This window comes from Drosophila santomea, chromosome 3R, assembly GCF_016746245.2.
Source record: "Drosophila santomea strain STO CAGO 1482 chromosome 3R, Prin_Dsan_1.1, whole genome shotgun sequence".
Lineage (NCBI taxonomy): Eukaryota > Metazoa > Arthropoda > Insecta > Diptera > Drosophilidae > Drosophila > Drosophila santomea.
The window spans coordinates 15,539,098-15,564,679 of record NC_053019.2 but is presented as its reverse complement, the minus strand read 5'-3'; the positions used below and the strand labels follow the sequence as shown (position 1 = coordinate 15,564,679).

Sequence of the window (25,582 nt, the reverse complement as noted above, 5' to 3'; positions counted from 1 at the left end):
TTATCGCTAATGCCACATCCTCCTAGCCCTTGTTGCTTCCGCTTTCCGGGCATGAAAAATGGGTTTTGTCCTTACTTTGTTTGAGCTTCGTTGCAGAGTAGGCAGGACCTGTTTCACTTTTACTTACGCATAATTTATTACACATTTGTTGGCCCATTAACCCACCCATCCAACATCTGACCATTAAAACAACTCAATTAACAGTTGACATAATATGCTTTAGTTTTCTTTCAGTTTCCTTTTTTTCAGTTTTTGCTTTTATTTTCGTTTTCTCATTCATTCACTTTTTATTTGCACATTTTAAATTCTTACATTTTAAAAAGTTTTCTTTTAACTTCAGTTTCTGCTCCGATTTCGGTTTCGGTTTATCGTATTTCTGTATGGCTCATATTTTTCAATTAAATACCTTCAAATGTTACGTTTTTGTTTAGCTTTAATAACATTGTTGATTCAGTTTTTCGTTTTTCGATTTTATGTGTTTAATAAACTAGGTTTTTAATGTATATATATATAGCTTTCTTGATGTCGTAGTTTTATAAATACACATTTACATATACAATATTTACTTCAGTTTTATGCGGTTTTTTAGTTTTCATGTCATACTATATTTATTTTGAATGCTTAGTCCTAAGTATCTCCAGAATTTGTCACCATCTGAAATGCTTGATGAAATTGGAATTGGAATTTTAGACAGAATGTGAAATTGGGCAAAGTTTGAATATGTGTAACATGGACTTGGAACAAAGAAATATTGTGTGTGCATTTGATCGACAGTTGACATTTTTGCAATAAATATCGAATAACTAACTATAAAACGCCTCATCAAACATAATGGGATTTCTAATTTGAATTCGCTTTTCCATTCCTGCAGCCTGCACAATTTAAAAGGCATTATTCGCTTGAATTTTCATATGAAATGGAATGGAATTTGAATGTTTATATGCTCTGTTGTTATTTTACATGGTAATTGGAAAAAGCGTGGGGGAAAATGTGTCGGGATTTGGTTTAGTCTCTGAGTAATCATGCTGTATTTCAATAGTGTTTTGTCTGTTATTACTGTTTAATTTGTATTTTGCTTAATGCTTAGCTTGATTAATGAAACTTTTTCCTTTACTTTAATTTTTATCAATAGTTTTTTGTTTTCTGTAACGCTTGATTTATCCTTCTTTTTAATGTATTTGGTTAGCTATGTGCTCTATGGCAAAGTTTGGTGTGATGACAGAAATTAGTCAGACAAAGGATTTTAGTTATCGAAGAGCCCAAATGAAAGCTAGGAATTGGAAATGGAAAATAAACTGAAATAAATTGATGTATGAATCGAAAAGCGCTTGTAAAACGTCAGAATAATCATTTGAATGTAACATTGTAGAGAGCTTTTTCCATATTTCATAAGGTTTTTCGTTCTTTTAACACTTGACTAATTTTCGTTTGCATTGAGTAACAACAAATAAATTTATGAAATGTGCAACAATTTTTCATCTCAGCCGATTGTATCCTAAATTCAAACCGTTCCATTCCTCTGCACGTGGGGTAATACTTACGTTTATTTAATTTGTACATTACAAGAACGAAACGAAACGAAACAACTTATTCGAGGGTTTTCCCCTTTACATATTTTATGACTTAATTTCTAACCATTCAGATGCAGCCAAAAGAAAAAGTCTCCCCTCAACGAGTTCTGCTCTTGCTCTCCTTTTTATTTATTTTCCTTTAACTTGTAGCTAAATTTTCCCCCTTTGGGTTTAAGTTTCTTTTATATTTTACACAGTTTTTTTTTCGCTTTAATTTCTAGGGTTTTTTTTTCGTTTTTTCTATAGCCTGTACTTGAAGTTGAATGTTTTTAGTTTGCGTCGTGCTAATTGCCTTTCGGTTGAACATTTATCTGTCTATTAGGATTACGCAAAATGCAAATGAGAATTTCTCCACGCTTCGAGGAAACAGTCGCAAAGTGGCAGTCGAAAGCGTTTTCTCTTCTGGTTGGTATTTGCTGAAAAATGGTTTCCCCTTGCTTCTTTCTTGTGTTTTGTTTAATGCAGTGTTGAGCAGCAGCTTTCTGAAGGGTGCCTTCTGCCTGCTGCTTAATTTTGGCTATAAAAGTTACAAAGGTTGGAAAGAGTCGATCGAAAAAAGCGCCTCTAGGTATGCTAAGCAGCCTATTTACACAATTTCCAATTTCTAAGGGAACCAAAGACTTAGATAGCTTCATTGTATGATACAAAGTCGTACATAAAAAAAGGCGACAACTTGGCTTGATTTCGGTTTCATCTATAGTTAGGTATGTATATCATATATTTACGTTTTCTGTTTTCTTCTCGTTTCGGTTTTGTGCTAAATATTACGTATACGTCGCTGATTCATAGAAAAACGCAATAGCCAATAGAGTTATGTTGTATGCATACGTTATAGTTATTATAGTTACAGCTTACGATTGAGTTGAGAGTGGCCTTGAGGAGGGTCCGTTGCTGGCCGTTGAGCTCACCTTATGTCCGCCTCGAAGGGCTGCCTACACGTTGCCGCCTCCCTGCGCGATTGTGGCTTCACATAATGCCAGGAATGCTCCTGCTGCGTGCCTTTCCAGTGCCAGCGCCAAGACCATCGCCATCGCCACCTCAGAACGCTGGCGAGGAAGTGCCGCACTTCGCTGGCGAGTGGCGCACATCGATCCACTGGCGGTCCAGGACGCTTCCCCGTCGCCCGCCGGGCGGAACGGACGCGGACCGGCGGGGGCGTGGCCAGAGCGGCGCCCAGCAGCGCAGCGATCCACCGGCAAGCGCCCAGCTGCAGAAGCACACAAACAGGTACACAAACAGACAGCGAGTGGGCGAGGGGCGAGGATGCACTGGTGCCGCGTGCTGCATTGCTGCTGGGAACTCCCCTGGAAACGGAATGGGAAACACCTGTTTAATTTACATCTTTATTGCTGTCCTTATACTCAGACATTGGGCGAACTGAAAAGTCGTTAAGTAGTTTGTTTTTGGCTGTGGCTGGGTGAGTGTGCACTGTGAGAAAGTACCACCAAAATGGTGGTGCATCAAATTAAAATCAAAAATATATCATATCACTTAAAATATTTAAAAAATGTATATTTATTACATTTTTAATTCCTGAAAGGGAATTTACAATATTATCAAAATATATTTCTTATTTTTGATTTTGTTTCCTCCTGCATTAAACAAGGATCCTTAGCAGAGGTTATTCCTTTACTTTTGAATATCAAGACTTAGCCTCACATAAACCAGCAACTTTAAACGGATTACCACCTCCCACAAAGGGCAGTGGGTGGTGGCACTCAGAAAACTGTCGAACAATAAAACTGCACAGATAAAGGAAAAGCACGAAACAATACTTGGATTGTCACGAAAGTCAAAACAACGAGCAGCTAAATAACACTAACAAAACGAATCCCCAACTATGCGGCATAAAATAAAGGCAACTGCAAAACGAGAATAGTAAAGCGGACGACTGTTTACAACACACTGAAACTGTTGCAGGTACAAAAGCTTCAACTGCACCAGCAACTTGCAACTGGAGTTTGCAAGCAGAAAGAAAAATCAACATTGTGAAGAACTTAGTCAAGAACTCCGAACCCTGCTTACTTGGGTGTAAATACTATTCGATAATAGAACGTGGCTTAATGATACATTACAAATGCAAATAAACCAAATATTGGCACGTTAAAAATGTATATCATGAAAAATTCTGATACCTTTTCTTTTATTAATAATTATAATAAAACAAAACAATACAACTATTTAAATAACCTGAACACACCCATTTTACTTAGACCAAACCAAATTGCTGGCACTCGGGACTATTTTATTGGAATTTTTATTTCTATCAGCAAACGAAAGATATCAAAAAACTTTGTGTTGCCCCCTAATAACTTTTGATTCCCGAGCAGAGAAAAAACAATTTTATGCACTGCAGCTGGCAAGGATCGGTTCGGTGCGAAATGAAAGTTCCAACTTGCACTCCTTCCACCGTCCTTCGGCAGAAACTGAAAGCCTGAAGACTGGGAGCCTGAAAGTCAGAAAACCTGAAAGCCTGACGGCGAACCAGACCGAAAACTCTGACCCCATTGATGACGCAGTGGCTGCTGCTGATGCGGCAAGCCAAACAAGACAGAGGTTCCCCAGATGTCGCTATATGTGCTGTATACCTGATACCTGCTGCCTGTACCTGTATATGCATTACAGGTAACAATGAGCAATAAAAAGGGAAAATAATGCAAAAAGTAAGCACAAGATGGCCGCGGAGGAGTGAGAGTGGAAAACTTTGGCTGCAACACGATGGCAACAAAAGCGGAATGGCAGCAGAAACAACACTGTCGACGGGCATATAATAATAACAAACAAACAAAGCGAAATGTAACGGCAAGGAACAATGGTAAAAGCAGCAGCAGAACAAGAGACAAAACATAATAATAATCAGAAACAAGTGTGCCAAAGCAGTTAACGGAAACAACGCGCACTGCATGCGCAATATGCTGACGGGGATGAGTGCCCCTCGTCCAGACCGCTAACACTCGGAGAAAAGGGTGTACAAAATTAAAACCCATTTAAGAACTACATTTTTTATTTAACAAGCGCTTTAGATTGATTAACCTACATGGAGGTTATAAGTTATTGCAGTGCAACAGGATCCTTGCAGAAGTTTTGTGTGAGCTGCCCTAAAAAGTATGCTACAAATGTTAGCCATTAACAGTAACAGAATCTTCAGCTTCTGTAATGTAAGTTTTAAATTACGTTCGCAAAATGCTGTTAAGCCTATAAATGATTAATTTATAATTATAATGTACTCTTTAGTAAATCACGCTTTTAAAATATTATTTGCTTGGATGTTAAAGGTTTTTTTCGCAGTGCCTGCATAATTGTATATGTTCTGCGAAAGGACAACGCCGTGTGACATTATCTAACAGACACGGTTGCTGCGACAACGACGACAACTTGACATTAGTGAAAGTCGCAAAGGAAGTAGCGTGCAGCAACTGCTGTTCTGGCTTTTCCAGCTTTTCCTGCTGCCGCTGTGAGTTTTCCTAGACAGTCGGTGGTGGTGTGATGGTTATGGGGCTATCTACGGCAGAGGGGCGAAGCATAAACATAATTTTCATGTGGCACGCGTGCCAGATTCAGCAGGAGGCCGAGACCCCAAAGTTTGTAAGGCAAGTGCATTTAAATACACTGCTTTTGAAACCACTTAGCATGAGGAATTAAGATGCTCTGAATAGGAATAACCAGAATTCGAACTTAATTATTTATATATCATGTTGTGAGTTTCATAACAGAAACAGTGTAAACATTTTTAAGTAAAGAATAAAGTAATTTGTTGTATCGCAAGGAGTTGCGGAGCTGACAACCCTTATTACCAAGTTCATATACCCCTCGAATGTCGGGAAGTCTCCTGAAAATATCTTTGGCCCCCTGGCTAGATTTGCTTGGCAAACATTGACGGTTTCCAGAGTGGTTGGTTACAGACACGGCAGATGAGTATAAATAGGTGGCGCGCTCCGAGGATAATGGTTATCCAGCTAAGAGGGGAAAGCGGGGCAAGAAACTGTCGCTCCATTCTAGATAATTTTGACGTGCCACTTTTCTAGCAGATTTCACTTAGCTGAGCTCCCGTCTGGTTAAGCTCGAAAAATTGAAAGAGACACCACTTACCCCATCAGCAGGCACTTTTCCCCTACATAGCGAGTCCATTGACTAATCAATATTTGCTCATTGGCTTCCGAAGCGATTCCTTTACACTCTTTTGTTGATGTTTTCACGTAGTTTTGCCGAGTTTAAACAACACTTTGTTGGATAGTTATTGTCACCTCCACGTAGCCTGCAACTTTCCCCCTTTTCTGTTTCTGTTTCCGTTTCCTCTGGCGCCCTTTGGCACTCTGTTTTGCCTGACTCTCTTTACGCTGGCCTGGATCTTTCTGGGCTTTTGTGTCACTTCTTGGGCTGCCCGAGGAGCTTTAGCAGCTGCAATTTCTATGGCTGCCTTTGGACAGATTTCAGCCATTGATATGCTGACTCAGGCCGGGCCGTCTGCGTATTAACTACTCTAGGGGGATTTGGATCTCGCTTCTGGGTCTGAGACAGAAATTCTTGAGCTACTGTCGGTACTTAACTCAGCGCGTAAATTCGCTTGCTTAAATGTCTCTTTGCGTTTAGAACTTAAATTAAAAGCGCATTTACTTCTTAAGCGTCCAAGATATCTGCCTTCACTGTAATCGCTCAATCCACTTGACTTTATTTAACAGCTTAATAGCAACTCACTGAATTAAATCACTAAATTAAATTAAAAATTTTAAATATTAAGTAATAAAAAGGGCATTCATGAAAAGTTGACTAAATTCATCTAGTACGTTCTATGACTAAAGCAAATGCAATGTGAAACCACTTTTCTTCGCCATTAGCTCATGTCGACTTCTAGTTTTTTATTCGGCTGCACTCGCATTCTTTTCCGCTATTACTTTCAACCGCCCCATTCAACCCATTAGTTTTTGTTGTCTTCCAGGCCAAAACTCGTCGTGTAACCCATTAGCATTCCCATTGTGCAATTCCGTTTTTTGTCACAGTTTCATTTCGTGTATTCCCCGCGTTTTTTCAAGGACCCATTGTTGTATTTTTTGTGGATATCCTGTGGCTGTGTGCGATGTGTTGTGGATGTGTTGTCGTTGATTTTACTTACCATTGAGCACATGTACTGTAACGCTTTTGGGCTTTGCATTTGATGGATTACACTGATAATGCCCGGAATCTGATGGACGCGCCGATTTAATTAGGAGGAACGATGTGGTCGTATCGCCTTTATTGGTGACCACGGACACGCCTCCGCGCGGCGAATCATAGTTGATGATCTGCGGGTGAGATGGAAACTTCTGGAGGTTATAAAATATTTTGCTACACTTCCTGTTGGGCGGTGGGGGGAAGGACGGACTTCGCGATTTTCTACGCCATAAAACCTAGGCCAAATTACGCATACGCACTGTTGCACACTAGCCAAATTAAAGTCAGTGGGCGGCGTAGGAGAAGAGAGATTGCAAATAAAACCGAAGCAAAACAATAAAATTAAATCTCTTTGGGGCACAGGGCAAGGAAAGGGGAAAGGGGGAAGAGTCAGCACTAATGGCAATATTTTTTCCCTTTCTTGTCGCCGCCTCTATAGAAAATACATAACAATAGAGAGAGGACCGTGAACCCTTAAAACCCAATACAATAAGCCAGGGGCAAAAGCATGAAGTGTGGGGAAAACACCTAAACTGGAAACTAAAACGTGGCCGAGTCCAAACAAAACCGAAATCCATTTAAAGCACGACACCGAGAACCCTTTTCCCCAGGCTCTGCATCCACTTCCTTCCTTAAATGGCATTTCCTAATATAAAAAACCGAGAGAAGGAAACTTTTCGCTCGGCAAAGCTAATTTAAAAGTTACTAAATTGAACACTAAAGGGTTTCCACACTTTTCTGGGTGATTCGGGAGGAGGGAAGCGATAATGACGCCCCAAAGTAATTGCTTGTCCTTGAAGATGAAAGTGGGTTTGGGATTAGGGAACTCAGACTCACAGCATTATTGTGATTCCAGAAGATATAGGCTGGTGGCTCCGGTGAGTTTTGTATGATACAGGTAAGGTTTATAGTGGAACCACTTTCTATATACAGATCGGGTGCACCGATGATTTCCGTCGAGGGTTCTGCAAAGGAAAGCGTAATTAAAAAGGTGAAGTGCAGAAAATTGTATTGTTGATCAAACTGGAATAAAATATCAATTAGCTAAGAGCCAGATTTCCATCTGCTATGGAGGTAGCGAGGTGAAAGGAAAAACATGTTCATCCTTTTCAGGAGACGCAATTGAAAAGCGCCAAGAGGAAGATGAAAATATTTTCCCATTATACTACACTCTTTTGTTATTCAACTCAATCAGAATTTAACGCGGAAACTTTAACCTCTCGAAAGGATGGAAGGGACACATTTTGTAGATGGGTCTATAAAGAAAGTGAGTTTGAGTTTAACTTGAAAGCGTAGGAGTTAAAGCCGAGTGCTGATTCCAAAAGGGAAAAACACTCGAGAATAATATTTTGTGTATAGTACTGGCAGCATAAACCATTTCCGGATTTAGTTTGAACATAAGTTTCAGGAATATTGTTAGGGATATCGGACTGTTGCGGAGTTTAGTAGAAAGTTTAAACAATTTAATGAAGTATAGCTTAAGTAATTGTATAATCCTCCTTTGACTGCCCAACTTACCAACGACATTCAGGTGAATGTAGTGACTCATGTGGGGCGTGGTCGATACCTGGCACTCGTAGATACCAGAATCGCGATGTTGCGGGTACTTGATTTGCAGCATCCAGTCTTCAGTCTGCGGCTGATGAATGGCCCGAAAGCGCTGATCCGACGTGTATGTGTATCGGCCAACTGTCAGCAAATGTATGTCCCGATGTCGCACCCACGACACCTGAAGCAGCATCTGAAATGATTGGGGTAAAAAGGAGGAAAGTTTTAGCATGCGAGTTAAGATTTCGGATTTCATTTGTTCGGCAAACAGTTTAAAAAGTCAATTTCATACGCAGCTGCTTGAATGGAGCGTGCTGCTGTGTTGTCCTTTGTGTCGGGGCCACACGTGTAAAATGCAAATTTATTATGAAATATTTTTTATATGATATTTCGCTTGCGCTTGGCAAGGCAAACTTTCAAAGGACAAGAGCAGGTGATGTGAGTTCTTTGCCAGACAAAAAATTGATTGTTGCTGGGGCTATCACACACACACACACCCACACTGAGAGGAAAAACGCATAAGCTGGAATGGAGTTCGTAAATACGTTCGACTTAAACTTTAATTAAAATGTGTGTGGTAATCTCAAGTGCTGCTAAATAAAATTGTTGTGCAAGAAATGTGGCACTTTGATTTGGAAACTAAATTAAATTGGCGCTTAGGCTAAATGTTAATGCGCAAAAAAGCAATTAAATTATAAATATATTTTAATTTCCCTTGTGCACTTGGGACCACGCCTTTGCCAACCACCTGCTGTTTAATGTTCAACTTTTCCCCGGCCGAGGACGCAACATTTTTAAGTGACGCTGATTTAGGGGGTTAACAAATTCGAGAGCGTGACAGTGCGGAAAGGGAGGGGTGGGAAAGTGGGTGGGGTAGTGGGTGGGGAAGGACACGCCTGGCTGTGTTGCGTGTCATACGTCAGCTGCGGGAATTTTCAATTTCAATGACAACAGCTTAGCAACATCCTGCCTAACGATGAACGACGACGTCGAGGACGAGGACGACTTTGCCAAAGTTAATGGACAAGAAACTCTGGGCAGGAAGGAAGGAGCATGAGCTATGAGCGATGATAGGTGGGTGGTGGGGTTGGACCTTGGACCAGGGACCAGGTGTTAGTTGCCAGACACAAAGGTAAACTTTGGCAGCTGCTTAAGCAAAGTTGCATGTAATTAACACCCAAAGTCCTTCTGCAGTGATACCACATCGCAGGCGGAGTGAGGCAACAACTTTTACGCACAACCACACACATTTTCACTCGTTTTTTTTCGCGCGCTGCTTAACTTTTTTTATGCGCATTAAGCTTGTTTACAGTGTCGTAAAATTTTAAGCATATCAATATTCTCCTTCATTTACTGCTTGGCAAACAAACATCAAAATCTGGAAATATTCTTTTACAGCTCAATTTGTGAAGCCGAGAAATGTGTACTCGTATAAATTATGTAAAGATGGGTTACCTGGCGAATTTCGCGGTAAAAAGAAGATTCAAGTCGTGGCAAGTTGGTAAGGTGCCAATATATGTTGCTTAAGCTAAATACAAATTTTTATATATTACACGCCATTATTATTTCTTCAAAGACCTTAACGTCCAAAGAAATCTCTATCGCATGCACCTTTCACCTTTCCACTAAATAGTCCACCTTATTTCCTTGGAATTATGGAAAAGCAGCGAGTTTTTCTGGCTTTGGCTGTGTGTGTGTGTGTTCGTGTGTCTGGCATTAAAACATAAAGCTCTCCCCGAGCAAAGCGCAAATGAAAAACGTCATTAATAATGCAGGGACCATCAACATCCGTACGCTGTTTATCATTATAGACGGTGTGAAGCAAAGAGCACACATATATGTATGTACGTTCGTACGTTGGTATATGTATATACATACATACACAAGCGTAAAACAGAAGGATTTTTCTTCATCGTTTTTCCTTGGCACTTTCCCCACAGCACCAGCTTAATTCTCACCCAGATGCTGCCAAATCTCAGCACCAATGATGTATTACTCCAGGTGGAAAGCTGAGCGAAGGAGGAGGTTGGTGGTTAGAGGTTGGAGGGGAGGGAGCGAAAAAATGGGGCGGAAGTGGGTGGTTTTGGGGCGGATTGTGGCTTGCCGCAGAACTGAAAGCTAATTAGATCTTAAGCTGCCACACGAAGGTAATGAATATATTTTACAGGTTGCCTAATGTGTTGGGGTTTTTTTCCGGGCAGCTGATGAGCAAGAAATGGATATTTTCTTAAGCTGCCTGCCTAATAGCATTTTATAGGGGGGATTTAAGGTCTTAGGAGTTTTGAATATTATGTACAAACTGCTACACAACACAGCTATTTGTATGCTTTTCAATAAATTTAACTACATGTGTCGTTTAAAAAAGGATGCTTTCCTTAAGTTTATTCTCACGTGCAGCGACTCAAACTACCAACTTCCAAGAGCTCTCCATCGTTAATTAACTCGTTCTGCAGGACACAAAGGAGCAGATCGATGAGGCTATCCCACCTAACACGTTTAATGAAGTTATCCCGGGAACGTGGTGTGTCGCACATCCTCGAGCACAAAACTTTCGCATCGTCCTACCACAAGGTGGAAATCATTTGGCCCGCTGCTCTCGATACTCAAACCCCAATTGAGGTTGCCTGCTCTCCTCGCCAGCATTGTGTACAATTTAATAATCACGCAAATTAGTTTTCGAAACCGCAACTCAAACAAGCCAGAACCCCTTGCTAATCACTGGCTGCCAGAAAGTTTGCCTCAAAATGGGAACTGGTAACTGGGAGCTCCACTGTGGGAGGTGGTGCATGCAAGGCACCCGGATTCCGGGACATGTAACATATTATTATCGGGAAAACGGGCAGGGAACTTCTCCGGTCGCCGACGCCGCCGGAAGTGACGGAAACCAAATGACTACGGTCTAGAAGTAACGGAATTGAGCTCCTGCCGAGAAGGCCGAAAAAACAAAATGAATTTTTTGGGGCTTTTTGCTACATTTGAATAGTTCAGGTGAGCGAAGGCCTCGACCGGAAGTGGAGCTGAAAGTGGAAGTGGATGTGGTGGTGGTGGTGCTGGTGCTGGAGATTGTGTTTGTGAAATGTTTGCGGCACTTCCTTCCGCTCACGACTCAGAAGTTGAATAAAGTAAAATCTGTTTCCTGTTTGGGTATAATTAATCATTGCGTTCTCTGGCAAGCGGAACAATTAGCCAGCAGGCCCCAAACTCCGCCCCGCATTTTGGAAGCAGCCAACGTGCTAATTAGCCAGCCAGAAAAAAAAGAAGCACCAAATACACAGTGGGGCAGCCACTCATGCACAGCCAACAAATCGCAATTTGATGGCAGCGACAAAGAAACTACACGATAATTACAGGGCGAATTGTCAAATGATGGCAAACATGTGATTTATGGCGCTGAACTGGAGTTAAATGTGAGAGAGTAATCATAACAAAAGAATAAAATGTTTAAAATTTGTATAATCTTTTTTAAAGCCGTATAGGGACCTTAGTGGTTTTTATGTTGCAACTCACCGTCTTATTGCCCAGATTCTTGACGCGGCAGTTCAAGTAGGCCGTCTTGCCCAGCAGGGCGGTGACGTTCTTGGAGAAGGCCTTGTCGAAGTAGGGACCCGCATTGCGGGCCTCCTCCAGATCGATGCTGTTGCGATGGAAGCCGGATGTCAGCTGGGAGGAGAATGTGTTGCTGCTGGCGCTGCTGGCCTTGTGGAGGCTGCTGCTCGGGATTCCCGTGATGGTGGTGGAGCTGCCAGAGGAGCTGCCAGAGGAGCTGCGACTGGCATCGGTTGTCAGCACAGCGGATTCGGAGGCAGCGCCTGATCCGGCGGCGGGATGGCCGTTTTTGTTATTTCCGCTGCTATTGTTGCCGCTTCCGCCTCCACCTTCGCTTCCGGCGACACCAGTGGGACCAGGAGCAGCCGCCTCGCCTGCGCCAGCTGCAGATCCTCCCACTCCTTCGTTGGGCAGGGCATTGTTACTGCTGCTCATATCCTTCGAGTTGTAGGAGTCGCGCTGAGCGGCATAAACTGAAATTAATGGTATTGTAGATGTTACAATCGTGAAAGCCACAATACACAAAGCTGAAATAATTCCCTAATTAAATACATATCAATAAGGCTTTTGGAAATATCTCTTTTTTAATTGAATGTTGTACTAATTTATTAAGATTTAGTTGACAAGGGGTCTATATTAAATCATGCCCACGGTAATTCCGCAAGGTGTTTTCTCTCGTAAATGTTTCAAATTCAGAAACTTTGCCCTAAAGTCCTTCAATCGATGGCCATAACAAGCGAACTGGAAACCCGAACCGGGAAACCTTGTAACTCGTTTGGCTTGAACTTTTAACAGCCCACAAGCCAACTCCCACTACTTCCATCTTTTGTGGCTGCCATTTAGGTAATTAGCGAATTAAGCACACACACACACATACACACATATACAACAAATTGGAAAAACACGTTTACAACTTTTTTGGGAGGGTAAACAAAGTTTTAGGTGGGCACGCAAGGTAAATCAAATTTTTTTGTTGTGTTCTCCCCAATTTTTCAAGGTTTTTTTTTTGCCGTTTGTTTGTTTGCAATTTTTCGTTTATCAAATTTTCATGTTTTTCCGCAAAACCCAACGGCGAATGCGTGTGTGTGTGTGAGCGTGTGAGTGTGGTTGTTGACGTAGTTACAAGCAATTTTTATCCGGCATTTATCCATCACTTAGCAGCGAGAACGCCACTGCGTCTGGGCCAGAAACTAAGCTGCTACCCACAGCACACTCGAATTTGGCTCGGATATATCTCGGGGCACTTGATACGCTTATTACGTCGCAGCAGCTAGCACTAACGTCTCTTTACGACACTCTCCTCCACCAGTTTTATGGGCCAACTCGGCAAGCGTCTGGCTAGCGACTTTATTAGATTAAGCATGTTGTGCACTTCGCCGCCCGGAGACCCAGACATCGAACAGTCCTCTGAACGGACTGAGATGCTTCCAGTGACTCGGTCACTCTGTCACCGTGAAAATAGCCAAACATAAGTATATTGTGGGCTTCTGACCAGCTTGTTTACTTAAAATTACTCATACGCCGCGTGCACCAATTGCAAGAACTCTTCTAAGTAAAAAATCTCCAAAAATCAAAGATAAATTTACAGATGTGATATTGTCGCCTTGGAATATTTTGCAGGAAAACCAACATTTATTTTTCTTAAAAAAAAAAAGATTTTCAAAACGACAGATCAAGCTCCTAAACAATCAAATCTTTTCTGCATTTTTGAAACGTTTTCAAAAGTCTTTGATAAATCTGAAGTCTAGTATCTGGTCACGTTTTGTGCGACTGAGCTCATCGCCAGTTGGCGAACATATCCCACATGCATGCTCGTCTTATCACTCCCTCTGCTTCCCTGCTGTGTTCCCTGATCCCTGTTCCCTGTCCTTTGGAGCCAGCCAGTTTACTACCCAAACTATTAGCTGAGCATCAGCTTTGGCCCGCTGGCCATGTTCGTACCAGATAAGTCGAATATCCTTCATCATCTGCTCCAGCTTCAACTGCTTTTGCCTTCCCTCAGAGGTTTTTCATCCTCCATTCGCCAGTCTCCTCCTCCATTCTCCATTTACCCAAGCCAAAATGCCATTGACAGCCAAAGCGTTGGGAGTAGTCTGCAGTTTGGCCCTGCTCTTTGGTCTGCCGGCTGGCTTCAATTGGCAGTACCCGGAGAATGTTGCTAATAACCTGACTCCACCCATGTCCTGTTGCGTGGGAGTTTGAAAAAGGGGGCGGAAGGGGGCGGCAACCGGGCCAAACATGATAATAAATAAAACGCCTCGGGCTAGAAATTAAAATAAATTGACTGCCTGGGACAAAAGACCGCACCGTCAACTGTTGGCTGCCAAACATAAATTAGAGCAGCAGCGAAAATATTTATTTTCCCTCTCTTTATTATCCTTATGCCCTTGCAAGGGATTACTAAATTTGAGGAATTTATTTTTAGATGTTCACCAAGGGTATGAGTATATTGACAGTCAAATAAGAAATAAATATAATACAAATAATCATGCTATTTTAAGTCGGATCTTGAAAGCGCAATTTAAGAGCTTTCAATTCTATTTTATCAGTTTACTACTTGATACTACCAAATTAAATTAAATTAAATATTAAAATAATTTTATCAGTTTACTACTTGATACTATTAACTATGATTAAATTAAATTAAATATTAAAATAATATGATACAAGGTATGTTGTGCTTAAAGGGCATTAAGAAACGCATTTCGTGTTTGTCATTAAATGTTTGGTTTTATTCTGGGCTCCATTTCCCTTTTTGGCTTAAAAGCGCCCTGCAGGAATCCGAAAGTCGTGTACCGAGGTCGCAGTTTCAGTGGCAGGCGCAGTTCTTGCCGTGTTCACGTCTCATGTCCCGGATCCTGAGTCCTGAGTTCTGAGTCCTAAGTCCGGAGTTCTGAGTCCGGAGTTCTGAGTCCTGAGTCCGGAGTCCCAAGTACCAGGTCCTGAGTCCCATGTCTTATGTCCGGGTTCGTTTCGTCGACGTCAACGTCAGCAACTTGAACACAAGTAGACCGCAGGGCATGTTCCTGTTGCTCATCTGTAGCCTCGTCCTCGTCCTTGTCGTGTTCCTGTTCTTGTTCTTGCTCTTGTTTTTTTGCTGGTTCTGGTTCTGGTTCTTGGTCCTGTTCTTCCCTCTCTCTCTGCACCCCAACTTGCCGTCTCTTTCCGTTGGCTTGCTGAATTACTACGCCCGCACAGTTATTATAAACGAGGGTGGCGAAGGTCGGTGGCGGTTGGTTGTTGTTGTCAGAAACATTTGAAATGTCAAAACTTTTAGGTCCCCCCTCGCGCACGTGTTATGTATGCGTTTGTCTGCCTTCTGAGGTGAACTGTCGGGGAACATCAGCGAAAACAGAGGAACGACAGTCACGCTTAAATTTTTAAATTCACTTAAAAAATTAAAAAACATTTGTGACTCCCCAAACGATTTGCACGGGCATTGTACGAGTATATTTATTTATTTCCATTTCCATATATTTCCATTTGTCATGGAGCCTTGGGCTCCTTGTTTGTGTGGCTTTTACCCGGACTCTGGTCAAACGAAGAAAAACTTTCCGGTGCCAGACCTCTCATCCTTGTTTCATTTGCTAGGTGATTATTCTTGGGAATCGCTTGAGGAACTTCCATGGAATCGGACAAGGTAATTCAAGCCGCAGATTAATATTCTTTGTTAGCTTCAATGGCCGCTAGATAAGATTTCTTCCTGGATATCAGTGCTTAGTTACCAATGAAATGGAAATAGGAGCCGGTACTTGAGGATACGCTCTCGATATCAACGAAGAGTAAGTAAACTATAAGCACTTTAGATAATTAAGAAAATGTATTAACATTTCATAGATGTACCGGAACATAAATCTCTACTGCTGCGAATTCCTTGGAGTTTTCTTTGAAAAAATTTGCCAACTAATTTGAATATCCGTTGGCATGTTCTTTATCTGTGAATCTGGCATACACTGCCCACGACTGCCCGGTTCATTAGTGCCTAATGATGACTTAACTCCTTCCAGCCGCTAATCCTTTGGCATTCGACTTTGGCCCAAAGGCAGGTGCGTCATTAGGCCGGCGCACGGCATATGAAAAATGAAAGTCAAACGAACGCAGAGCCTGCCAGGACTCACACACACACTCGTCGGCGTTTTGGGGCCCACACCCACGCAATCAGGGCTCGGAATTTCCACATCGCCTGGGAGTTGCTTTCGGCCAGGCCAAAACATTGATTTCCCAAGACTTTTCAGGCACACAAAATTAATTACCTAACCCAAAAACGCAGCCCACAAGGCAACAAAACCCAGAACACAAAATACCAAAATAAAAATAAAAAAAAAAGAGAAAAAGCAGCACACGAAAGACGTTGGAATTATGTAAGGACGAAATGCCGAGCCAAGAAGGCGCACTCTCATTTTTCCGGCTACTCGATGCTGAAAGATTTTCCCTCTCGATTTTCCGGCTCGCTTTGATTTGGCTCCGCTTTTCTGCTGACTCATTTGGGCATGACAACAACGGCCAAAATGAATGATATCGAAAATCGAAATCAATAAATGAAATTGGTCAAATCAATTTGGCAACAATTGCACTTTTGCGACTGGGGCACACAGAAAAAAGGGGGCAAACTGGAGCACGAAATTTGATTAAAGTTTTCGTTTTACCATGTTTGTTGTTGGTCTTCAGCCTGCCGCATAAAAAAAAATGCAATTGGAATGGGAAATGAGCTTGGCCTGTGGATAAAGCCATTTGCAATGCAACTTTCTGTTGCAGCGGAAAGTGGAAACTTTTTACGACACTGGATTACCGAATTGTAAGTTGGTTTTATGAGAAATGAGAAATGGGCTTAAGTTCATTTTTCGAGAGTCAGATAAACTAATTGTTTAATGAACATTTTATGGGATATTTTTAAGCTTTAATTTGTGTAGTTTCTTCTGCCTAAAAAGTATTTACTAATTCAATTTAAAATTTGGTATGGTTTACAGGGTATGACTCACCTCCATTGCCGGACATCAGAGCCATGACAACGACGAGCATGCTGAGCATAATCAGCGCTCTTTGCCGTCCAAAGTTGCAGCTGCAACCGCTGATGCTGCTGCTGTTGCTGCTGCTGATGTTGCTGCTGCTGTTGTTGCTGCTGCTGGTGTTGTTGCAGGTGGGTGAGTTGCCGATGACCCTGTCAGCGGTGGATGGGCCACATCCTGGCCACAGTCTTATGCAATCCGTGCCGTGCTGCGGTGAGTCAGTGGACTCCGGCTGCAGATGTTGTCGTTGTCGCCTGGCTTTGCATGTTGCCACTGCCGCCGCTCGTTGCCTTAAATTCGTTTGTTGATGCTGCTGCTTTTGCTGCTGGCGCATTTCCATTTGAAAAGTTGCCATAATATTTCACTAGCGAGCGTGGTGCCCCAGCCCCTTGCGCCACTATGCGGATTTCCCTTGCTCCCTTTGCACCCCCGTTGGCACTTTTCCGCCGGCGAAAACCTATTTGAAAATGTGTTTGTGGACTAGCTGAGGGGCGTGGCTGGGGGCGGCCTGATTAGCGCCTGCCGTCATCATCATTCTGCCGCGATGCGTGAAATTGCCGCAAGTGGAGGTCGAAAGGAAAGGAAATCCACTTGTGAATTTCCCTTCTATAGTTTATCCTTCTGCTGGCCGTGTAACTACTTTGCATTTGTTCTGCTCGACAGAGGCTGACAAATCGCCGCCATTTTTCCAGCGATTTATATTCTATTTAATTTCGGCTCGAACACAATCTCACTTCATCTTCATTAGCCGATTGCTGCCCATCCAGGACTGAGGATTGCAGGATGCCAGGACTCAGCTGCCTGCGAATGAAAAGGACAAACAAAACCGTTTCGGGGCGTTAAAAATGTTTGGAATTTCATTAAAAATTCAAACGTCAATGTCAAAATAAATGGAAATTTGTGTGTGTGAGTGTTTTTGTGTGTTTGTGTTGGTGCCTTGGTCGGCACGTGCTGTTGTTGCTGCTGGGAAAACAACCGAAAAACGCTCGAAAATCGCCCGAAAACTCTGCCCTTTCCACCTGAAACCAGGACCCACATTCCCATTCCTTGCATATAGAAATGTATTACATTATCTCCATGGCGCGTGGCTCGCCTGTCTTCTGGATTGGCGTTGTTTGCTTTATGAATGTGTTTCTGTAGCTGGTGACAACAGTTTTCCCGATCCAAGAAATTGTAAGAATAACGCGGAAATTCGCGCTGCGCTGGCAGAAATGTAATGTAATTTTTATTAAAGGCAACAAATATAAATTAAATTCGCCAGAGTCCGTAGCTTGGAATTTCTGGTAAGCCGGGGCACAGCAAGGAATTTCAATTCGCATTTATTTAGGGCAAAATACTATTCATAATGCATTTTTAAAGTTAAAACAACAATACCCTTCTAAGAATTTTCAGCACCTTCTTTTTTGTGGGATGCACAAAGAATTTTAACTCAACGAAATATAAATAACAGCTAATAAAACCCATTAAAAGTTCAGGTCGCATTAATTTTTGTTCCCCCAGCAACTTTCGCTATAAATCCTTTCCCAACTCCAGATCATGAGCAAAAGGACGAAAGCAACAGCAAACAGGCTAAATTAAAGATAACTTTTCACTCGATTCGGCATTTGTTTGCAGACCCAGGAGAGCACTTGCATTCCATTTTCCGAAAAACTTTCCACTAATGCCTCCCAGCGCTGATCATATTATGTCTATTTACAACTTTCATTATTCATTTTTGCGACAAGCGAAAGGCGCAGTGCTATGGCAAGATACAGATGGAAAGATGGAAAGATACAAAGTGCCTGACAGAATCCAAAATAATGGGGCACAAAGCGTTAAACAAAAGACGACAAAAAATCGTTGGGGAAATGAAACAAAAACCTAGGACTCGTCACTGTGTAAGTTACAGCAAAAGTTTCATTTAAAACTGTCGAGCTGAGTCGCCGAAACTTTTAAGCCCACCGCCTCCCAGGCACTTTGGAAGTTGCAAAAAATGTGCCCCTCCCCACCGAATGCCTCGCATTGGGGCAGATGGGGCAGTTGGGGATGGAAAGTCATCAAGTGCAATGTCAGAGCCTGACAAAATATGCAGCAGTCCCCAGTTCGGCGTGTCGATGCGTGGCAAATGCGAGCGAAATGTGCCACAAAACTTTCGCCGGCCAACAATGGACGGCGCCGAGGAAAACTGTCGAAATGCGGCATAGGAAAAGCTCAAGGTGAAGCCTGCCGTAATTTTTCCTTTTCTCAAGCATTTTTCTCCGCTGGCTGCTGTCGGTGGTTAGTTTTAATTAGTGCCAAGGTCCGTCCTGGGTTAAGCACGTCACTCTGATGGCCGGGCATTAAGTTGTAAGTGCCAGGGCGTGACCGGCTAACCACGCTTCCTACCACCCAACCACCCAACCACCCACCAAAAACCACCTACCACCCACCACTCACCACCCACCGAACATCAGGCATTGAAAGAACACCTGGACCCAGGTTGAAGCCCATGCATAATTAAAGACCGACGTCTCATTAAAATTTCCATTAAAAACTGGGTGGCCAACCGTACAATGGCCCAGTGCAAGGGGATAAGTTAATCCTTTCCACCGCAAAAACAGCAATATCCTTTTTTATACGAGTATGCAATATCCCCAGCACAAATGCTAATATAATACGATTAATATTACTTAAATAAAATGCAGCCAAAAATCGTTAAACCTCTGCCATAAATGGTTTTTAAAATAAACTTTTCATAGCGGAACTGTTTTGTCTTTGCTGGTTCGACAATTTTTCAAAAGCTTCCTGCTTATATCCTGCGCCATCCTTTATCCTTTTAATGTTACGTGAGGCATGGCCCATTGAAGTGAACTCTTGATGGGCCATCAATGCATTGACATTTAAAGCGACAGCTGTCAGGTCAAACAAAAGTGGAACACGACCACAGGACCTTCCTTCTCGCCGATTAATGAAATATGCATGACCAGAGTAATTATGTTTGATTAACACCCATACGTACGCATACATATATGTTATATTTATATATATATTTCCTTTAATTATGTCTTCGCTCGGTTGCAATTGTCTCCGATGCCCATCTATTATTTTTTCGCTTGACAATTTTCTGCCTTTGTTTGCTTTTGATTTCCTGCTATTTATCAAACATTTGCATAATATTTCATTCATTCAAAACTGGTTTCTCAAACAAAAGGTATTCATAAAAATTTAAATCAAGTAAATACGTCAATGCCAAAACAAATATAATGAAAGTGTTTTGTGTTGCACTTGCATCGCATATTCAACTTTATTGTGCACTTTTAAAATACTGCAACAATTGTAAGCTGATTAAATAGGAAAATATATTCAGGTCACGGAGTAACTGCAGTTACTTTTTGTTTTAATCCAACTCAATGAATTTGAGGAAACCATTCACAAAAAATACAATTTGTTCTTTATAATATGACTGCATTTTATGAACTCTATTTTTTACCGAAAGAAGGTATTCTAAGTGTCTGTCTGCAATCTTCCAAGCTTCACAAAGACATGATAGCACTTTTGTTCCAGATCTTTAATGAAATGAAAATATAAGTAAGCTGTTCCATTGTATAGATAAAATTCAACTTAAAATGCCTTTTTGTCTGTGCGACCTACTCCAATTATTTGTATCTTTCGGTTACTCGCATATTGAAGCAACCTTATGAATTTCTCGTATGTGTGACTTAAGCTGATTTGGGGCAGACAATGAAGAAGGAAAGTCAAGGCAAGGAAAAGGTTAAGTACAATAAAAATAATTTATGTATTTGGGCAACTTTTTGGAGCGCAAAGTTCCACCTCCCAGCCATAATATGTGACCTTGCTGAAGCAGCGTGTAAATAAAATGTTGTTTTATTTTCCGAGAAAATGTCTTGCATAAAATGGCAATCTTGCCGGCCGGAAAGTCTTAGTTACCTTTTCTGAGCTCACAGGCAATGGTGTTGGAAAAGTGGTCAAAGGTGTAGCTACTGGGCATATTTTCTAAGGCAATCTCAGTAATGGAAATTTGTGGTGGTGGCCACAGGAATATGTGCTGCATGAGTGAAAAACTACGACTCTTGGTAAAACTGAAAATTAGATATCTCACATGACCTATTTAATGGTTAGCCTTAACAGTTCGAATCTATGGATCTTTGTGATGCAAACAATAAGCATGCTTTAGCAATAATAGAAAAAGAGTTTAAATAGGCTTTTTAGTTGTTTTCTAATGATTTCTAAAGACCAAATTACTGTTCGTAATGACTAACGAAATGTTTAAATCCAGTTGCCTGATAAAAATTCTTTTAATCAGCTCTCAACGATTACTTTATATATTCCATTTCCAAATTCAAAAAGTCTGTTTGTTATTTAATTAAAAATATCCAAAATTATAATTAACTCATACTTTTCAGTCTTTTAGTATTATCTTTTATTAGCATAAAATGCGTCCCCCACAACATTCGATAAGTTGATTGGAATCCCAAGTCCACCCACCTGTATGTTTAGGCACGCGTGTGTCCAGAAAAATTCTTGGCATTTTCATAATTAAATTGAGCTGACAATCCAAGACCTCCACCCCCCTGGCAACCTTTTCCTGACCAACACCGAACCGCAGCAAAGTGAAGCAGTAAACACAATAAAAAGCCAAAATGTAACCGTGCCACCCGTTGTCTCGGCTTTTCCGCCACTGGGAAAACCAACGCAAAAATGTGTGGGACTTTATTGATGTGCTTTTTTCTTTTTTGTAAGGCAATACATGATTACTGGTATTAACTAGACAATGAAATCACAAGTTATTGGATAATTAGCTCAATAAAATTAAAAGGACTCACCTTTCTTCGCCGTGTTTGTTCTTTGCTGCTGTTTGTTGTCACTTTACGTTGATTGAATGGTTTTTGATTAAACTGAAGTTTACTTTAAAGTTCCGGTAGCGAATCCTTGTAGTTTTGCCTGTGTTAGGTTTCACTTTTTTCAATTTTTTATCATCTATATAAAGGGACTTTAATATTTGCCTTATCTCACCCCATCAAGGCCTGTGAACTCATTTTGTTTGCCCCTTTTCTTTCATGTGTTGAATATCTCAGCCGTGTGATTCCCGTATTTAAACCATTTCTCGCCCTTTTTCCCATTTTATGCAAATATTCCTGGTTAAGCGGAATGCGACCCTAATTTATGGCCCCAAAGGAAATGCGAAAGAAAAAAGTTAAAAAGCAAAAGTTCAGACGAGGGAAAATCGCAACACTTTCCGCGAAATTTAAAAGGGAAAGGCTCAAAGTATTTCAAATGATTATTCTTTTAATTCTCGGACCCCGTTCAGAGATATGGACGACCTTGGCGGTCCTAAAAAACTGAATAAAGTTGAATGCAATTTGTTGGGTGAGTTGGCTGTGTGCGAGTGTATGCTAGTATTCCACAGTCGCCGTGTGGCCTTGACAGGTGAGAATTGAGGTGAAGGATCAGTTTGGGGCAGGTTCGGGTTTTGTGTTTAGTTTGGCTTTGAATTTCAGTTTGGTACTCGAGTATTCAAGGATCGCTGGCACTCTCGCACACTTTAATTCGGGATATTCGTTTCACTTGAGTGTTGCATACTTGATTTTGCATCCTGGCACGCAGGTCTGAATTTTCATATTTGCGAACCTTTTTTTCATATATTTCCTTACTCTCACATTGCGTGCGTTTGTTTCACATTGGCTTATTTATTATTTACCTTTATTGCACACTCGACAACTTTTACTTTCGACTAGCGCACCCGTGTCCGTGTCCGTGTCCGTGTGAGTAAGCCCACTTGTGCGTGTGTGAGTGGCGTATTGAGGTTGTCCTCCGAACAGGACCTTCCACCGCTTTTCACCGTGAGAACGAACCGAACGATACGACTGCACTGAATACACTGAAAGCCACACGAACGGCGTCGGCTTGAAAAGCCTGGCGACCAGCCAAAGCTCCCATTTTCCTCTTCCCCTTTTTGGCGAGAGAGAGCGAGCTTTTCCGCCTAGCACAGTGGGGCAAAATCGATGCATCCCGCCAGCTCACTTCCAGTCGGTTTTCCCTCTCACCGATGCCACTTTCGAACTTCCCGAATCGCTTTGAATCTCTTTTACATCCTGCTCTCTTAAGGACAGCATTCAATGGCCATCTGTTGGCATCCTTAGAATGCCACAACTCTTTGCCCTGCTTTACAGAATTCAACACTTGCCAATAATGCAGCGTTTTTCCATTTAAAAGGGTAAAGTGAAAAGCGAATTAAGCCAACTTTTCCCAATTCGTTGAACAGGACATTTATAAAAATGTCATTTATTATTTTGTTTTAGGTGGTTTTCCAACGAATTCTTTTAAAGGTCAAAGCTGTTACACAATATTCGTCACCTTTCAGTAAATATTATTCCAATTTGATATTCTTATCTCATGAGTTTATGCATTTCAAAATAAAAGACAAGCTTAAAGTATTTGTCAGAAGAATTTGCTTAAAGAAATCTTCTTGTACATTGGCTTAGTTGATTCTTTAAGTACTGCAATTCGATTTTTACAAAGCTGTCAGCGCTTTGGAAAGCGTTATTTGAATCCCGCCAGCCATAAAACGCTGTCTTGTTCCAAAGTGGGTGGCCACTGGCCACTGGACAGGGAAGTGAGGAGTGGGAGTGGGAGCCTTCTAATAGGCAGACACTCCAGACACTCGGCCTTCTTAAGCACTTAGTGCACATTAAGTGCCAGGGATTTCGATTGTTTGCTGCCCAGTCGTTTGGACTCATGCCCAATCCACGGCAGACCTCATTCAGCATCGCAGAGCCCCGCTTTCTTCCTCTGCTCCTGCTGCTCCTTGGTCTGCTTTAAAGTTAACTGACACTTACACTTGCACTTCCGTGAAATCAAATGCATTCGCCTTGGGCTTGGATTTGGATTTCCTTTATGTTCGAGCGACTACCCGTTTTCAAGGGGCTGGAGAAACGTTTTTCCAGTTAGCGGACATTGAATGATTGGCATTCAACGAGTAGCACTTTTCGAGTGGGTGGTACCCTAATGATTTAGTCCAAGACCTAAATTAAAAGCCACACAAGATCGATCTAATAGTTTCCAGATTAACATGAAGCTCTCCAAGCCCATTTAAACACAACCACTTCAGAACGCAAGGTGTTTAATAACCAATCCCACTCCTCGCAGAAGTCTGCCTCCACTCTAGCACTTGTACATCAATCGAATTTTGGTCCAATCCCCTTCAGAAGGTCCCCGCACCTGACCCATTTCCCTTTCCACCGCCTTGCCACCGATGAGGGCTCGAATGGTTGGCTTTGCGGGATCCTTGGCGAAGGCGTTCTTCGAATAGTGCATAACGCTCTCGTAGTCGTATGGGACATTGAAGGTGGTCGTCTGATCCATGGCCATGAACTGCGACCAGTACTTCCGCGGGATATTGTCGTAGTCGATTTGCACGTACTCATCGCGATCGGGACGACTCTGCTCGTGGAAAAGGCCCAGCAGGTGAAGGGTCTCATGTTGAATCACAGCCGGCATGGTGAGGCATCTCTCGTTGAGGACAACTTCGTGCGGACCAAAGGACAGGGGTTGATAGCCCACCCGAGTGCCGCACATGTTGGGCGACTTCTTGAAGGACACATATCGCTTGCCCGCGGGAGCAGATCCTTCGATCTCCTCGAACTGCACGCAGGTTTGCTCCCCAAAACTCGCCATTGCTGTCCGCACATTGGCCACCTCCTGATCACTGTAGTCCGTGGATATGCGGTAGAATATCTTGTTGCCTGGCCAGCGTTGGAGCGGAGAAGTCAACGCATTGCGGGTCTTGGCCTCCGCCTGCTCGTCATCCACATGGATCTCGTTGTAGTAGTTCTCGTAGGACTCGATTCCCTCGGACGCCACCAGGATGGGTCCAAGAATCGCCGCCAACAGCAGATACCGAACTGTTTGAAGGAACATTTCTTTAGCTGTGACCAAACTTCAAATGCTAACCCGCTTTTATAGTCGTTGAATTAAAATAGTTATCAGTTTTATTTCTGTCTCGAAAATATTCTTCAAAATAAGGCTTTACATACACACGGATAACTCAAGTACAAGCCAAAAATGTTCCCTAGCACAAACCTAACACACAGTGAAACATAAATTTTAACTTTTACCTTCTGAAATGATTTAATCTTTTCGACATTTCGTTGGAAACAAAAATGTACATTATCCAATTGAAAAAAGTTTTGAACATTTTCTTGCACAGTGTAGTTACCAAACACAATAGCATATTAAAGCTCCATAACCAACCTCCTTTTTTCATGAAGCCAAACTCGACTTGCGTTGCAAATTGGCATTTGCAGTGCTTAGCATAGATACAATAATTATACGTTTGCATACGCCTAATGAATGCACATCGAACTGCATTTCAGAACACATTGGTGGCTAGAAACACGTACGTTGCTGTTGATTCCTTGGCCAAGTTAATAGCCACCCACTACCACTTTTGACTACCCTTTCAAATGTGTATACCCAGCTGTTCTAGAGCTAAAGTGGCGAAGTTTGATTACCTAATACCCAATAATTTGAAACTGCATTTGGATGCAGTGATTTAATGACTTCAGTGAATATATATGCAAAAACCATTAGCCAATTATACAAAACTTGCATATATCTCAACATATTTTCACCTTTTGCAATTGATTTTTCTTGACACCAGTGTATTTTGGCAGGCAATTCGATGCGCTGCAACTGAAACTCCTGCGATAAGCTGAGTCTATGCAAGTGCATAAAACAAAATATTCCTGTGATTAGAATGAGCTGATATTACACATTTGCATACGT

The 25,582-nt window shown here is 41.9% G+C and overlaps 2 protein-coding genes across 7 annotated transcripts; both read right to left on the bottom strand.

The window, feature by feature from the left end:
- Positions 1–261: 261 nt before the first annotated feature.
- Positions 262–22,666, bottom strand: LOC120452659. 6 transcript variants are annotated; one of them, XM_039636982.1, is made up of 8 exons: positions 22,497–22,666; positions 21,622–21,775; positions 16,793–17,620; positions 11,775–12,286; positions 8,238–8,460; positions 7,557–7,684; positions 6,682–6,871; positions 262–2,897 (listed from the first exon to the last, which is right to left on the bottom strand). In XM_039636982.1, exons 3-8 carry the CDS (start codon positions 17,172–17,174, stop codon positions 2,476–2,478), a joined length of 1,857 nt encoding a protein of 618 aa, XP_039492916.1. In that variant the 5' UTR covers positions 17,175–17,620; positions 21,622–21,775; positions 22,497–22,666; the 3' UTR covers positions 262–2,475. The 6 variants fall into 6 exon arrangements, with proteins under 6 accessions (XP_039492916.1, XP_039492919.1, XP_039492920.1 ...); XM_039636985.2 differs by having other exon boundaries at positions 6,682–6,868; XM_039636986.1 differs by having other exon boundaries at positions 6,682–6,850.
- A 1,293-nt stretch (positions 22,667–23,959) lies between these two features.
- On the bottom strand, positions 23,960–25,546 carry LOC120451844 (low choriolytic enzyme). The gene has a single exon (XM_039635819.2). The coding sequence runs from the start codon at positions 24,713–24,715 to the stop codon at positions 23,960–23,962; it is 756 nt and encodes a 251-aa protein (XP_039491753.1). The 5' UTR covers positions 24,716–25,546.
- Positions 25,547–25,582: the final 36 nt, after the last annotated feature.